The 16650-nt window shown below is 35.9% G+C and overlaps 1 protein-coding gene across 1 annotated transcript in view; it reads right to left on the reverse strand.

Moving 5' to 3' along the window:
- Window positions 1–15532, reverse strand: part of LOC113706235 (DNA polymerase epsilon catalytic subunit A) — a 23871-nt gene extending 8339 nt beyond the window's left edge. Inside the window, exons 1-32 of the mRNA XM_027228121.2 lie at window positions 15218–15532; window positions 15053–15118; window positions 14885–14944; window positions 14678–14773; window positions 13344–13504; window positions 13079–13167; window positions 12759–12976; window positions 11341–11427; window positions 11121–11255; window positions 10158–10280; window positions 9539–9622; window positions 8923–9087; window positions 8472–8648; window positions 7563–7676; window positions 7160–7264; window positions 6247–6365; window positions 6019–6160; window positions 5841–5935; window positions 5596–5701; window positions 5343–5422; window positions 5063–5239; window positions 4785–4872; window positions 4534–4614; window positions 4270–4413; window positions 3153–3248; window positions 2772–2972; window positions 2275–2329; window positions 2051–2193; window positions 1505–1977; window positions 655–802; window positions 379–576; window positions 213–287 (exon numbers count right to left, since the gene is read on the reverse strand). Coding sequence (XP_027083922.2) covers window positions 213–287; window positions 379–576; window positions 655–802; window positions 1505–1977; window positions 2051–2193; window positions 2275–2329; window positions 2772–2972; window positions 3153–3248; window positions 4270–4413; window positions 4534–4614; window positions 4785–4872; window positions 5063–5239; window positions 5343–5422; window positions 5596–5701; window positions 5841–5935; window positions 6019–6160; window positions 6247–6365; window positions 7160–7264; window positions 7563–7676; window positions 8472–8648; window positions 8923–9087; window positions 9539–9622; window positions 10158–10280; window positions 11121–11255; window positions 11341–11427; window positions 12759–12976; window positions 13079–13167; window positions 13344–13504; window positions 14678–14773; window positions 14885–14944; window positions 15053–15118; window positions 15218–15379 — 4263 coding nt within the window. The 5' untranslated portion in view covers window positions 15380–15532. The remainder of the gene's footprint in view (window positions 1–212; window positions 288–378; window positions 577–654; window positions 803–1504; window positions 1978–2050; window positions 2194–2274; window positions 2330–2771; window positions 2973–3152; window positions 3249–4269; window positions 4414–4533; window positions 4615–4784; window positions 4873–5062; window positions 5240–5342; window positions 5423–5595; window positions 5702–5840; window positions 5936–6018; window positions 6161–6246; window positions 6366–7159; window positions 7265–7562; window positions 7677–8471; window positions 8649–8922; window positions 9088–9538; window positions 9623–10157; window positions 10281–11120; window positions 11256–11340; window positions 11428–12758; window positions 12977–13078; window positions 13168–13343; window positions 13505–14677; window positions 14774–14884; window positions 14945–15052; window positions 15119–15217) is intronic.
- Window positions 15533–16650: the final 1118 nt, after the last annotated feature.

Genomic DNA, 16650 nt, shown 5'->3' on the forward strand with positions numbered 1-16650 from the left:
TTGTAAATACCAGGAAAAATGAATTTTCAATGATAATCAGTTGCACTGTTCACAAATAAGTAAGTCAGTCACCCAAGGTTCATAAACAATGGCATCACTCAGGTCAAAAGGCTTCAATAGAAAATCCAGCCAAAAAATCATAAAACCTGTACAGCAATAGGCTCAATTTTAGCAAGGTGTAAACAATTAAAGCTTATCTTTAGTAGGCTGACCTCCACTTCAGGATCTGCAAGGTGAGCTGCAAGCTTCTTGCTTTCTTCCTTGAACTGTTCTTCTTCAATTATGACCTTGAGGCATCAATTAAATAAATTTTAAAAAAAACTACAAAAACCCAAAACTTCTATATTGGGACCATTTTGTTCATTGGACCTTCTGTACCTCGATTAAATTGTAGCTAGTATGCCCATGTGGTAGAACTTTATTCACACGCCTTCCAGGAAATTCTTCTGTTACTGGATCTTTAGAGTTGAGGAAAAATACCCTAGGAACAGTAATAGGAATCTTACGCATGACTCCTTCTATCACTACCCAGGCAAAAAAATGTCCATGCTGTGGACTTGGTATGAGCTGGATTATCTGAATGGACATAGATAAACCTAAGCAAACCATTAATGTTGAAATGTCATTTTGTTAAAAGCATGAGATCTGAATCACCTGCCAATGGCTGCGGGTGAGTGCCATCTGATGATTCTCAAAATAAGAATTAACCCCAACTCGGCTTTTAGCTTTTCCATATTTGAACATGAAACCGGGAAGTACATCAATACCATTCTGTTTATTAGATTTCCTTGCAGCGTCCAACCTACAACAGTCACATCAATGTAGTTACTGGCATGCATGCGTGCTAATTTAGAAGTTTTATAATTGAGACACCTAAATGGTTGGTAAACTCGTCAAAAGCGAGTTTCTAGCACTCAAAATCATTAACATCTAACTGAAGAGATCTACATATTTCAGGATTAGAAGAATAAGAACTTGATGTAAAGCACAAAAGAGCACCTAAAAAATTAGCAAACTTCAAAACACAGCGCCATCTTAGAAAAGTTAGGATACAGGTATTAATCCTTATTGCTGAAGTCAAAGCATATTTTCAAGCATCTAGTGCAGCAGAAGATCCTGGTAGGGATACATGAATCATAGCAAAATTCAAAGAAGAAATTTAACAAGAGTAAAAACTCAAAACAACATCAAATATTTCATGACAGAAGGCATTGCTCAATCCATAGCACCAGTTGTGGTTGTGTAAAGGACCTGCACTGCTTTGGATGGGTGAAAAGAAGTTGGGAAACCTTCCAATATCAGTTTGATAGTATCTTAAATTCTCAAACTGCAAAGCTAAATCTATCTCTGCGGTCCAGAACACTTGAATAACTTGAGATCCAAGATAAAGTAACATGAGCAAACAGTCATATTTTATCTTCATCAATAAAATCACAGTTTGCCTTTAACAGTATTGCCCCTTCAAGATTATATAACCTATATTCCAATCAAAGAAGAATGTTACCTCTGGCGCTTCCTTTTCTCCCGTGTCTCCCTCCATTTTCTTTTCTTTAATTCTAGCCATCCTCTATAATCTACATTCCTGTCAATACTTTCCTTAGAAATAGCAGCTTCTTGTGGAGATGTCCATAGTTTTGGAGTGCCTCCATCACGAATACTTTGTTGTGGGGGACAATCCAATTCAGAGCTTGTTTTAGATAATTGCTGCACTTCATTGGCATCAAAACAATGAACAACAGGTCTAGGTCCAACTCGAAAAGTCCTACTAATTTTCCCAAAATCCTCCAGATCTGCAGCATTTTGTTCATCAACTCCCTGTTTGTTACTGATAACATCACTACTTCCTTTTAAACCATTATTTTTACTCAGGGAACCAAAGATATCAACCAATTTCCTCTGGCGATATTTGTCGTCCTTCTCACGAACCTTCTTATGGAGCCAGTCGGGATGAATTACCCTTGGGACAGGATTGGCCACCTTAAACATTTTCAAATTGACTTTAGACATTTGATAAAAGAAAGAAGATTCAATTACCAATTCGATCCAGTACCTTCTGCATTGCAGCCGGAATGGTAATTGTTTTCTGGATAGCTGAACTCAGACGCTGCTTGTAATAGGACCAATCAATAATGGAACGTATGCCACCATCTGATGAAATCTTGCACCACTTCCTTACATAAAACTTCATAATCTCTGAAATGAGAAAGCGTAAAAGCAGTCATCAATTTGATCAATAAAAGTTCATCATATTAACCAAGTGAAGGAAACTTTTACCAGGTTCAGTTTCAAATATGGCAACTGGCACAGCACGCTCACTTACAGGGGTTCCCTGCTCAAGACAGTCCATAGCTTTGAGATGATCTCATTCAAAGGCAATTTAAAAACAATAGAAGAATGAAAGAAGGATAGGAACAAACAGCAAAAAGTCAACATCACAAAAGGGAGACACTAAGAGATCTCATATCAGCAGCCTGTGTGGTAAGTTTAGGGTCTACAAAATTTGAGCACTTTCTTATCATTGATTTCTATGCATAATGAACACAAGCTGAAGGACCAGTATTTACAGCCTAGTAGACCGTAAATCCACAAGTGTGAATTAGAAAACTGGATTGTCATGATACTTTCTGTACATTGTATCTAGGATGGAGAATATTTCAATGCATATAGAAAGCAATAATCTAGTATTCAGAGTTATCCATAATTTGAATCAAGCAGACAAGGCAAAAGTCAAAAGCCAGAATCTCCATTTGCCTAGCTAAAGATATGGATACCTTTGGTTCGCATGCAACAATATATTGACAACGCAATCCTTTGTCTTTAACCATTGTATCCCCCAAAAAATCAGCTAGTCGCTTTGCTGTGGTAACAGCGCAAGACTTTTGTTCACCGTAGTCTGCTAAGGACTTGCTCATTGTGCTTGATTCTGATATGTAATCAAGCAGTTCACTGTCTGCAATGTCTTTTCCTTGATTCTGGGGCATTAGAATAGTTTACAGTATCACAATCTGAATCTTTAGCTAATGCAATACAGCAAATTATGTTAGCTTAAGAATTCCAAAAGATTTCTATCTACAAAAGAGTTAATGACTATGGGATCCATGGCAACTTTCAAGCTTTTTCTTCCAAATGATATCAGAATCTGTTCAACTTACATCGAGAAGATCAAGCCATCGATTTGCAACAGAAGCAACAGCTGAATAGCACTCCTCTAAGGTGCACCCATGCAGAAATTTATCAAAAAGTTCAGCCTGCAATTATAAGGTTTTTAAGTACGCCAAACTTATAACATGAGGTTCTGAATGAGCATTCATTCAAAATCAAGATGAATACATAAGGATAGAAATAGGCTCTAGCTTACAAATTAATTTATTTTTCAACCAATTAATTGCCCCTCTACTCGCAATTAAGTTTCTGCAAGATTCAGAAAGTAGGAAAGATTTTATTTCACGGAATTTTGAGATGGTTTTCTCTTGTTACATATTATCGTATTAAGAGAGTAACAGTGAGAAGCGGAAGACTTGGAAAGCATGGGTACCCCATAGAGCATCTTCTTTCACAAGTGAAAGATAGGCAATCATAGGAAACATTCTCATAATGCATATACTTGCATGACATGATAGTTTTATTGGAGAGAGACGTTTGCTAGGAGCCTGATAAAGCAAAGGATTTTACACCCCATTTATAGATACATTTCTTCTGTACAAGTTCAACTTCTGGAATTTGAACCGACCAACCAAACATGCCCATCATTTATTGCTTAAATGGGTACAAAAATAACCACAGTTAACTCAGAACATGGACAACAAACATTGCAAAACGTTTACTTTTGTGTATTCCTTGGAACAGAAATTAGCAACTTCTGCATGTCAAGCAAATAACTACAAAAAGTACATTGTTCGTACTTTTTGTCTGCTATTCCATGGTGCAGCATTGCATATTAGCAGAGTCCTTAAATCTACTCTTAAAAATTGTAACAAAAGATTAAAAGATAAAATAGGAAAAGATAGGGAAAAAGAATCGCAATGGTGAAATAGATTTGGTAACCAACTACTAACACAATTAGATATTGAAACCTAAAGGTCATAAATGTAAGTTCATAAATGTTTTCAAATTGATCTTAGTTTAATTAAATTGGTAATGCAAATGATGCTAAGCATGTTTCTATCCATCATGCATCAGTAACAGAATTTGTACATCAAACAACTCTTGTTAGTTGATCTCCTACTTTAATTAAATGATGTAGGCAATTTAACTGTTTGAGGAAATTACCTGGAAAACTTTGATGAGCTTTAGCTCTCCACGCCGTTTAATCTCAAAACCTTTCAGCTCTGCCAGGGTCCCATCATCATTAAAAACTGCATAACGCTTCTTTATCAAGATTCCTTCTTCCTTGGAAGCAGGAAGAATCATAGCCTAGATGCCGGGGGGAAAATAAAAAAGAATTCAGACTACATAAAAAGGTAGATACTAATCAAGCTCATATAGAAGTCATCATTTCATTTCATCTTGCAAATGAGATATCAAGCACTGCACCTTATAGGGTCCATCAACTTCAAACTCAATTGAGCATTCACTGTGCGTTGTATAGGTCCTAGTTATAGGATCTTTCAGAGTCTGAACGTAATTTGAGTTAACAGTCAGTTCTATCTGTTCAAAAGGACTACTGCTTAAAAGAATATAAAAGAGAAAAAACAATTGCAGTTTCTTTGTCAGTTTACAGTATGCCATATGGCTGTAGTAGACTTACAATTTTTTGAGAGACACAACATAGGTTTTCTTCTTACCTGGTATTGATCGTTAGTGTTGTTTCTTGCCACATCGACATTAAGCATAACACATGGGTATGAGATTGTCAGCTTCTTCTTTGGGTCTCTGCAATTGAATGTGTTCCACAGAAGCATATTAATTTCTCCAGAAATAATGCAGCAAAAAAGCATTAATTTTGACAATTGAGAAGCAGACCCCCACTGCCTAAAGGAAAATGAAACAATGTGCTTATCAAGCATTGAAGAATGAAAACTCTGTAAAATAAGATTAAGCCCATTGCATATCAGAAGCATACTTTGTTTTAAAGGTAAAGTTCTCTGGAAAAGACCCAGGCAAGGCACACCAGATTCCGTCTGTATCTAGTTCAAGTGGTCTTCCAATTCTTTCAATCAGCAACCGAGCATTCTGAATAATTTTTGCTCCTGTATATGTAACAGCTCCAGCCATTTCCATAGAATACCATCTGGCACCCCTATAAAAGAACTAGGACGTTGTAACGACTATCCAAAGGGAACAAATACCAACTTGGGAAGAATTATCTAAAGTCAAATGAGAAGAATGTGTCTGATTCATACTTTCGCATGACATATCCATAGAAAGAGTTGAGAATACACTTATGAGCAAGTTGTAAAGAATCATATAGAACAACCATGTCCTGCCAAAGTAGGAAAAGAGGCAGCAGAGTTAGTTAAGCCTGATAGCAGCTCCATACTAATTGTAATTGAAGTAACTCCCACATGGTGCATAAAGGCAGGCACGTGCAGCTGTGTATATGTGTATGAATGCTTTTCAGAGAGGGAGGGTGAGAGAGAGAGAGAGAGAGATTACTTGTGCTTCCTGGATCCTCATAGGATTTCCACTAGCTTTGGCTTCGGACAACTTTCCCTTCCAGACTTTATTAAGACCTTTGTATTCATATCTTCTATCTCGAAAACTAATTAAAACAAGACAATTATTAGTTCACGTCTTTGCTCATTAACAAATTAATGAAATGCCCTACTACAACTGAGTCAAAACCAGCAAAGACGAAGGAAAAATGGCATGTTTACATGATAAAAACTACTAGAGCTTACCTACGGACAGTGTCAACATAGAAGGAATTTTCACGCATACAGATCCCTGCTTCTCGAAGCTCAGTAACTGGTTTGTCAAGTACTCTTTTATAAGCCTGCTCAAGTAGAAAATCTTGCTGTTCAACGTTAGACTGAGGCAAATACCTGTATTGAACTGGCATAGAATGGAAAAATGTACCTTTTGGCAATATTTCCTAAGACGGTCTTTCAGTTTTGATTGTTGCTCTGCTTTCGGCAATTCAAGAAAAGTTTTTGCTGATTGCCCATCCGCACCTTCAACAAGCTCCGACTCAAGCTGCCTCTTTAGATGATGATAATCACTGATATTTCAGGCAAGTGAACAGCAACTATCAGTGACGAGATCGTAAAGAGTTTATCCAATGATAAGAACAATGCAAAAATAAACCTTCTCTTTGCCATGTAGGTCTCCCCTCGCCAGACCCATTCAAGTTTTCGTAGACAATTTTTTCCTGGGCGATTGAAGTCACATGCAGTGCAAATTTCATCCGTGACAATTGATGGTGGCTGGCATTCAAAAGAACAAGCACGAGTCAATAATATACAAATCAACTACTTCTAAGTTGCATCAAAGAATTGCATATAACTTGCTAAAAGTAACATAACATGACATTTGAGAGAAGTAAAAAAGCTCATGACAGTGCTCATATAAACGGAAACTGAGAACTGGTGAGAGCAAGAGATAGGAAACGAAGAAGCCTGAGACAGGAGAGACTGTCAAAAGGTGCATAAGGGGCAATGCAATCTCATGAGATTGTTAAAAAACCTAAGAATCCAACAGAGTATCAATAGCCAAAGGGTGGAGCTGCACTGAACCAAGATTGTATTGGCACATTTGACAAAGCACATAAATCAAGGGAGTAATACTAATTATATCGATCATTGTAATTTAGTCAAAATCTACTAAATCACCCTCAATGTAAACATCTTGCATACAAAGTCATTAAAACAGAGCACATAAAGAGAATGATGTTTTCACATAAAGGGGATGGGATGGCCACTAATTATGTCCTAAAGAAAAATGCTTAAGCAGATTAACTCATACTTAATGCCTTCAAAGCATCAGCTAACAGCAAAAGGAAACATTCTAAGATAATAATGCAAATTCAAATGCTATTCTTAGTAGTCCAGCAGTGTCCAAGAAGATAATATGGCTGCACCAAAAGGATAAAATGATTAAAAAAGGCTGTGATGTATCCAGCTGCATGTAAAGAGTTTGGCCCTTCTGCTGATTCTCCAACTCTATGTAAATCAAAGATTGTCAAGAAGATGCAATAGTTGAAGTTGCATAATCTGCATACCTGGAGCCTGTTTGTCAATATAATGTTTGGATACATAGCAGCCACATCGAGATGATATATGAGAGGACATTCTTCATGTACAGGGTCATCTCGCAACCTTATAAGCTGCAGATATGGTAAAGGTAAATAAGAACTATATATGAAATAGAATCCAGATGCAGGTAACTAGTCATGAAAGAAAACCATTGGTAAAATTACAGCAAAACTATATGTTACATTTGCCTTTAACAGTAAAAAGTTAATAATTTTTTAGTTAGGAAGGTAACAAAGTTGCAGTAGATGACAATTCATTGCATGTTAAGGGAGAAGCAAAACAAAAGATCAGATGGAGACATATCAGAATGCATTTCTCATCGAGTTTTCCATCCACAATTCAGTTTCTAAGATGACAAAAAAGTGCTACCTTTTCACTGATGGCATCTTTTATTTCGTAGTAGTTTGAGATTGATTCCAGATCCATCTTTCCCTCTACACTAATGGCATATTGTAGATCACGATCAAGGTTGTCAATTAGTTGCTGGACATGTAAGAACTAGGTCAATCTTCGGTCAAAATTTTTAGGCCCTGAGCAACCGTGGGCCAGAAAGAAAAAACAGTAGCAAAACTTGATGAAACATTAAGAATCATAGAAGCAATTCCTTAACCCACTTATGAAAATCCAGTCAAACTCATATTGCCTTTTCCATCACTTCATGGATGAAAGGTGAGACAAGAACAACTCATTTAGCTTATTTGTTGGAATGCATTAGTTGTCATTGTATCCTGACAGTCTTATAGATCCCAACCATCTTTCTTGTTTATTATAAATTCTACTGAAGTTGTCATGACCTTTTAAGATAACCGACACACTCACTATACAGTTCCCCCAAAATCAAAGTCAGGAAGCTATTAGCGAATGAAATGAATAAAATATCAACTACTATTCATAAAAATACACCAAATACATAATGCTCAAGTAATGATGTAGAGCAGGAAACTTATGATTAAAGTGATAGTGAAGTGGATTTGGTAAAATTTTTACATGTCTCGCTGAGAGTATGCTAAAATTTATTCTTCAATATAAGATGATAGCAAACTGTTCATGAAATAGCAAACACATAGCATCTTTTCGATCATAAATATAAGCACATAGGTAGCTAACAGAAACTATCTGATTTTCAATTTAAAAGACATTTAAGCAACTTGGTAAGATATAGGACAAGCTTATCAGCAGGAATGACTTTTGTGCCTCTATGACCAAACCAAGGTACTGGTTGACTAATTAAAATCAAAATTTTTGAAAATGCTCATCTAAGAATACCAAGAAAACTACCTCATAAGCAGATGGATCAAGTTTAAAGCTAGTTGGAAGATCAGATCTAAAAACACCACTTTCTAGGCACTCGACATGGCCACCAATGTATGTCTCACTCTCTAGGAGCTGATTATTGTAAAACTTCTCTGGATCAGATTGGTGTTTGTTTGGACAGATAACATTTGCTTTGTAAGCCTGCAAATTTTGAGGAATAAGATTTGGTGATCAAATTGGCATGCACTTAGTAAAAGCTGTAGTGGAGATAGAGAAAGCAAAAGAGGAAAACAAGAACAACAGATGGATAATGTGGCATAGGTAAGTTCTCCATGAATGGAATCAATCTAAGGCTATTAACAAGACTAAAGTGGCATAAGTAAGCTCTACATGAATAAAATTAATCTAAGGCTATTAACAAGACCTTTACAAGATAAATTTAAAATAATAATAATAATAATCTATAACCACCCACCTGGACCATAAGAAGCATTTCACATAAAGTCCCACTTCCTTTCCGCAATACTTCATCTGGAGGCATGGGTATAATGGTTGCAAGAGAGAAAATGAAGGGATGTACATAGGTCATATATAAATAATAGGTTGCCACAGCATCAGAAACAGAATAGGAAGCCATCATCTGAAAATTTTCAACAAACAGAAGCACTATATTAAAACTATTACCACAAAGAAAATGAACAAAGATGCAAGTTTCTCATGCAATCACGATACAAGCAGTAAAACCCTCTAAAGATAAGTCCAACCCTCAGACTTTGAGATGACAGTGAAACAGTTAAATTAAGTATCACTGGTTCAAATTAAGAAAAGAGATCGAGGCACAAAGAAGATACACTTCTGAACACCAAAATACATTACAAAAGCAATAGCAATGTTTTCATGAAAATATAGGTAAAACACCAATAAGCTGGCCTTTAAATTATTCAATGCATCCTCTATGGTCCAATCCTGGTTTTATTTGGTTGTCTACAGTTTTTCACAACCTAGTGCATTCTGCTGAAGCATAGATTTTTTATTCTTCAATTTGCAGCAATGCTTTAAATGCAACGGAAACATATAGACTCAACTCGTACCTGGGGCCTTTCCTTTGCAAAGCGAACCATGTCCTCAGGATTTACCTCCAAAGGGTCATAACCCAGTTTGGCCTTTGTAACAGCCTGAAATTGTGAGAAAAATTTAATATCTGGACTCACCTTCAAAGTTAACCAAGTTGGACTGAAAAGTAAATATAGTGGGACTGAAATAATAAATGTACAACAAAAGTTTCATTTTGAAACATAAGGCTCTGGGGAAACATTAGTTGCAGTTTTTAAGTTAACAAAAAATGCATCAAGCGGCCATCTCCACCCTTTTCAACAGTAAGTTCAGAAAAGCAATCAGTACTTGAGCACCAATGGAAGGAAAAAAATATTTTTCTTATCAAACATATTAATCAAGGTAAGACCCAAATGCTGAGATTCTTCTGCATTCTTCTAATTTTCAAGTTAACTTTGCACAATTAACAGAACTTAAGTGCCATCAAAGGGAATTCTGACGATTGAGTTACCCAAAGTTTTGTTCTAATATCAGCTGGACTCTTACAGGTAGCAAAAGAGTTTAGTAACTTTCAACGCACAATTTGAACAACAGAAGGTATAAGAAAAATAAAAATTATCCAATGAGCACTGACGAAACAAAGGCAAAGGATTTCACCTTCAGGCCATGGCTTCCCTGAGGAAGATAACTATCACGTTTTACCCAAGCAAAGCAATCCAAATGACAGGCAAATTTAGCACGACATTCGCCTTGATTCTTGTCACACTGAAACCCAAGCTCCTGCAAAACAAAAAGAAGGAATGACCAGATAAAACAAGACAAACAATATGTAAATTTGCACATTGGACCATATATAAAAAAACCACATTGAAATTCTAGGCCAGCAAATATGTATGCCAACTTGGAAAAAGCAGAAGCATGCCAGCAGCCAACGCTCAAATCAAAATTAACCATAAAGCTCAGAAAATTAAATTCAACTAAGTCTAACACCATGTAGTTGATTCCTCCAGAACCAGCCCCCCAACCCCACTTTCTGCAAGCCAGTTCATTTCTTGAGTCTTAACTCTTCTTTAAAGAGCAAATCCAAAGCCTCACCCAATGGCAGAAGGTGGGAAATATCCTTATTTATGCAAGCAAATAGACAGATCCTCTTTATTTAACTATTGATCTTACAAGTTGAAGAATTAGCCTTGCGGGGATATACAGCGCAATGCAAAATTAAAATGAAGAAGACTCATCAGCACATCTAACCAACAAGTGGTAGCAAAACTCCTCTTTGTTAGCCGAACAAACTCAATGTGCCACTGAAAATATTTGACTTGAAAAGCTGTTTTGTATGCTTAACACCTTGCATTTAGTAACCCATTTAAAAATTGCAATTTCAATCCACTCAGCAAACAACCCAACATTTTGCAAGGGAGGGGGGAGAAAGAGGACGTTGACTACAAAGTTCAATTTCGCGAACTTTCCCCTTAAAATTTTATTCAAATTGCAAATTAAAATGCACATTCACAGCTTCCAAACTGCCTAGTCAAGCAATCAATACAAACAAAAATAAAAATAAAAAATAAAACCATGACAAAGTGCTAAAAAAGGCCAAAGGACAGTATCCATTCATACATCATTCATTCTAAAACCATGATGAGCTGCTCTGCTCTCCAAGAATGGCCAGTCAAAAAAATCACCATTGTATGTGACATATATCCCCGGCTTCACTTCTTTCATATGTGCAAACCACTCTCTAAGAAGCCATTCCTGTAAAAGAAAACTAATCATCAGATGCTAAGAGAGTATTGGAGGAGAATTCCAACAGAGCTACATAGTAAAACACATCAAGTACCTCATTTTTCACATTGGAAACTTTAAAGTACCCCTCAAATTCTGGTTTTGGGGTGTACTCTAAGTCCTCTATATCTTCCCCAACACACTGGAAGATACAAGAAACAAATATTTAACTCAAAGGTGATGTACTGGATAAAAAAGCAGAAGAAACGTCCAAACAGAGATATTCCAGTCTTAAAAAGGAAGTCTCACTTCCTATAAACAGTGGCATTAAATGGAATGTTGAAGGTAAAGTAGATAGGGAGATTCATGGTTCCCAGGGAATACAGCAAGTGGCTTTTAAGGCACAACATTTCCAAGGTCCATTGACACGAATGCCTATGTTCTATCAGATTAAGCTAAGAATATTAAGATGCAAAAATCCGTCATGAATCTGGAAAAGTAATATATGCTTGTCAATTGTGGAATTGATGGACAATAAAGGTTTCAATCAACCAGGTTAACTCATGGACCAACCCAGAAGATCTATATTTGTTCACAGCTCCTCTCATTTTTAGACTAATAAAACACAGAGATACACATAAGAAATTGACAGGGCAGAATGCAATGGAGATCATTACATCAAAGAGTGATGAAATTAGTGTGACAGTAAATGAGGAATTCATTGACTCAAACTTGACGATCTTTATGAACACAAAATTTCAACTGCCTTAACTTTTTACCTTTATTAAGGCATTTTACTTCAACCTTTTGTCCAATTCAATCACATGAGCTTGATGCTAGTACTCTTCCATGTTTCATTTTCTCTTGATTTCTTCTGATGCTATCATTGCAATAGCTATCTGAACTACATGGTGACCAAGTAATGTATTTGTTGATTATAAAGATTTTCAATTGAACAACCATGTTGCTAGCTACAAACTATCCTGCTTGAATCTTACATGTGGATATCATGTGTAAAGGAGCTCATGAAACAAAATCTTGCCACTGTTTTCCACTCCCTTCTCTTCCCTGCTTGTTTTTCCTTTCTTTTCACCTCTAGATTCCTACTATGATCTTGATAAACAAAATTTTGAGCAGAATATTTGCGGCTAACATGTACTTCAAAATTCATTAGTATATAGCCAGTTGTTTTTATTAACAATCATTTCCAACTATTATAGTCAAAAGCAGTCAGAAACCAACTAATTAATCAATTTATTCCATGAATACCAAACAATGTTTTTAAGAGTTTGAAATCCAATTAACAACCAAAGGAAACAGCCTAATGCATTTAATTGATAATCTGAGCATTGTATAAGGACTCGTCTCAGAAACATGCTTATCATCATCATGATAGTCTATATTCCCACGAACCTTTGAACTACTAAAGTCAAGAAGAACAAAAGGAACTTGAAAGGCCACAGAAAACAAAACTTTCATGCATTTCAATCTAAGAAAAATCGAAGAACAATTTGATTGTTATGGTATAAGCACCTCTCTGTTGATAATCAAATAACCCTGTCCATCAACCATGTAGGAGATCATCATTATTGAATCATATTCAGCATCTGGAAATTTCAAAGGCAGCTTTGTTGTTTCAATATCAAAAGCACAAACGTGAACTTCAGCACGTTGCAAGAGATCTGTCCTCCTCTGGAGTTCAATTCCTGAACTGGATACAGTAACATCATACCACTGCCCACTTTTTACATCTGAATAACACAAAAATCATGAATGAGACAGGAATAGCTCATAAATGTGCAGTTGAACAAATAACACCATCTTTAAGTCCAGAAACTAGAAAAAAGAATCACCATTGTCAATTGCAAAGCGTACGTGATAGGGGACATCATACTCCCGGAGGTCAGTAATACAATCTATAAAATCTTGAGGCCTTTGTTTACTGCATGTCTCAAATACAAAATGATTATCTATACACTAAGATTGGGAAGAGATCAAACGCATATAAATGCAAAATTACAAATGTGTAGCTACAGACATATGCACAAAGCTTCTATAAAAACAAATACAAAGTTCAATAAAGGTAGAAGAGCAGAACCATACGTGATATTTTTTTACCTCTTTTCTGTCAAGATGAACTCATAAGCTTCGCTAGCATCAAGCTTTTCTTGGTTTCTTTCTACAATATGCATTAGGTCATTCTTGACACTCATCAATTGTTGAACAGTATCAAAAGCTATCTTCAGATAAGATTTGGATAAGCCAGAGAGGTGATTTTTCTGTAAGGCATATAAACGCGTAAGAAAAATTTCAAGCTTTAGGTCAATCATGTAGAACTAGCAATTCACAGATCAGGAACACTTTTCAAGCCTAATTTCCATGGAGTGGGCAAGTCTATATCTTAAGGAAATAAAGGAAAGTTAGCAAAATTTGGTCCCTTGTGAGAATTCTACATCAGAGTCCCTTGGCCCTGTCAGTTTTTCACTTTCACTTTAAGGACATGAAGCATAAAGTAACTTCAATGCTGAAACCATTCTCAGACATCCTCATAGAGTATTAGGTGAAGTAATATGTCCATGAAGTTCCTGAGCTCTCCCCATTCCAGTTTATTAACAAGATAACACTGAACCAGATGAATTTTACTGCTTCAGCAGTAACACCGAAGCTCAAAGATGGACCAGCATGTTTAGCTTATTATACAGTCCACTCTTTTGACAGGAAACAGAGATATGATTATAAACTTGATTAAAATAAATTCAAGTCATCAACGTTTCCCATTCCAGACAATCAAGAATTCCAAGTAAAGGATATCAAAATTAGGGACGTTACTATGTAAACAAATGATATTAAGCAAATTTTTGGTTTTTCCACCGGTCAACAGAACCTCTTTTAGCTTTTTTCTTTTTCTTTAATCGAATTACAATTAATCCACAGTGATGGGACAGAATTACGACTCAACATCTCAGCAACACTACAATCAATACCCATAGATTACAACTCAACTATTCAGCAATATTACAATCTAACCCACAGTTGGTGGGAACAATACCAAACAGATGGATAGACTACAACTCACATTCAATGAGACTAGAAACCAAGACCTCTATCGATTTAATTAACAACGAATTTCAGTTTAATATCTTTTCTTTCTTTCTTTCTTTCTTTCTTTCTTTCTTTTTTTGAAAACACTAAATATCAGTTTTACATGCAAGCCATCTTTAACCTTCTGAATCATAGTATCAAGTTCAACTCATTTAGTAGCATAAAACCTTTCCTTGTCACCAAAAGTTTCGAATAGTTACTCGTGCAAAAATTCACACGTAAGAGTTCAATGATGCAAAATGATCAAATACGAATGGGTAGCTACAGCACGTAATACTCAAAGTACCTTATTAATTACACAAATACTATAAAAATAAAAATGTGAGACACGAGATAATTATCAAGCTTACAAGATCGAGATCCTCTTTCTCTATAATTTCAATCTCTGCAATTTGACCCTCGTATCGTCGTCTCAAATATGCCTCCACATCCATTTCCATTTTTGGCTATAATCACATCGAATTAACACCAATACATCAAAAAAAGAGTACAAGGCCCAAAGAAAGTTTCAATTTACAATGTTTAATGCTAAAAATTTTGAGAAGTAACTCACTCACCTTGGTGGCCGCATAAAAATATGGCCTGTACCTGTACTTTGCCTTAAACGTCGAACCATCCTACATTAAATCATAATGATAACAAGTTCAAAACCAGAAAGTTTATCCTTTTTCTCAAATTTATAAATTAAAGCTCAATACATTTCACTTGTCTCTTTTCTTTTTTACCTGGCAAACGAAATAAAGGTCGACACAACTGTAGACTTTACGAGTCCCTTGATCCTCCCAAGAAGACTAAAATTCCAACGAAAAGAGCGAAAAATTCGTCATCAGTTATGCGGAGTCAAACGGCAAACGTGCAAAAAAGCGCATTAGGGAAATGAAATACCATACCGAGGCAAAAGTGAGGAGCCAGCCAAGGCGTTTATCGCCTTCGGTAAAGAGATCGAAGCCGAGTTTGGACTCGAGTTGCTCCTCAGCACTGAGAATTAGCTTCTGCTTCTTGGAAATCCTTGTATCTCTGCGATCTCGCCGTCTGTTATCGCTGCCGTTCATTTTTTTTATAATCTGGTTCTGTATTTAGCAGTTAGAAGAAATTGGAAGAAGAAGAAGAGGACGGTAACTCAGTTACTGAGTTAGCGAGTTAGTGGATCTAAGCCAAGAAAGGAAAACAGAAAGCCGCCTTGAGAATTAGGCTTTTTTTGAGTGAAGAAGATGGGGTTGAAAGAGGCGGGACTGTGACAGTGGGTGGGGGAGTTTCCCGCGCTTTTGTTTTAACGTTAACAAACGTTTGGGGTGACGAAATTGCCCCTCTGCTTGGAGGTGTTTGTGGTAATTCTACTTTGCGTTTACATAAAATCAAAACAAAGTTGAACTCGATTTTTGACTAATAGTTAGTTTGGGAGTTTACAATATGAAAGAAAAGAAGGAAAGAAATTCTAACGTTGTTTGAAAGTTTTGATAAAAAATGAGATGATCTGAGATGTGTATGTCAATAAAAATTTGTTCTTTCTCAACTTTCCTTCCTCACATTTGGGTGGAAAACTTTATCAACTATAGATTATCCGTCCAAATCATGTGGTTTCCTTTCTTTTCTATATCTCTTAGAGTCCAAACGGCAGCAAGAAAGTCATTTGTTTCATTTTCTTTTCTTTTCTTATCAAATTTGAACTCCAAAACTAACTATAAACAAAGGGGTAAAGTGAGGCATAATGCTACAATTAAATTCTCGATATGTCTTTATAAATTCCATATTGATGATGCTTTAATTGATAAAATTATACAGGGCAAGAATGATAACTAAAGTAATCAAATCAACAAAAATACGTACAGCTCTTTTTTGTTTGCTTGGAATTGTCTAGCACAAAAATGAATTAGCACAATTATTTTGTTAAATAAATGATTTTGATCTTTAGCAAATTGCAATGAAATACTATAACTTTCTAGCAGATTGATTTTTCTTTTTAGAGTAAACTCTCTAGGAAGAGATTTCTGTTAGCCAAGTGCCAATAGTGCTCCCATGTTAGCGTGCACTTACTATCACTTGGATTATAGACTTAGCACCTTAGTAGTTTTTACTAGCGTACAATTTGTAGAAGGGGGTTTGTTTGGATTGAGATGATTTCAAATAAAATAATTTACTTTACAAATTTCAATCACTTTTTTTATTTTCTCAATCACCCTTTTATTTCACATACATCATATCACAAAAAATACCACAGTAATTATCTGAAATAAATCATCCAAATAAACTCCTATCCAAACAAACTCAGTTCTTCGCCACAGACTATAGAGCTCTTTGGGCCGGTATTCTAGGGTGATAACGA

This window comes from Coffea arabica, chromosome 1e (genome assembly GCF_036785885.1).
Source record: "Coffea arabica cultivar ET-39 chromosome 1e, Coffea Arabica ET-39 HiFi, whole genome shotgun sequence".
Lineage (NCBI taxonomy): Eukaryota > Viridiplantae > Streptophyta > Magnoliopsida > Gentianales > Rubiaceae > Coffea > Coffea arabica.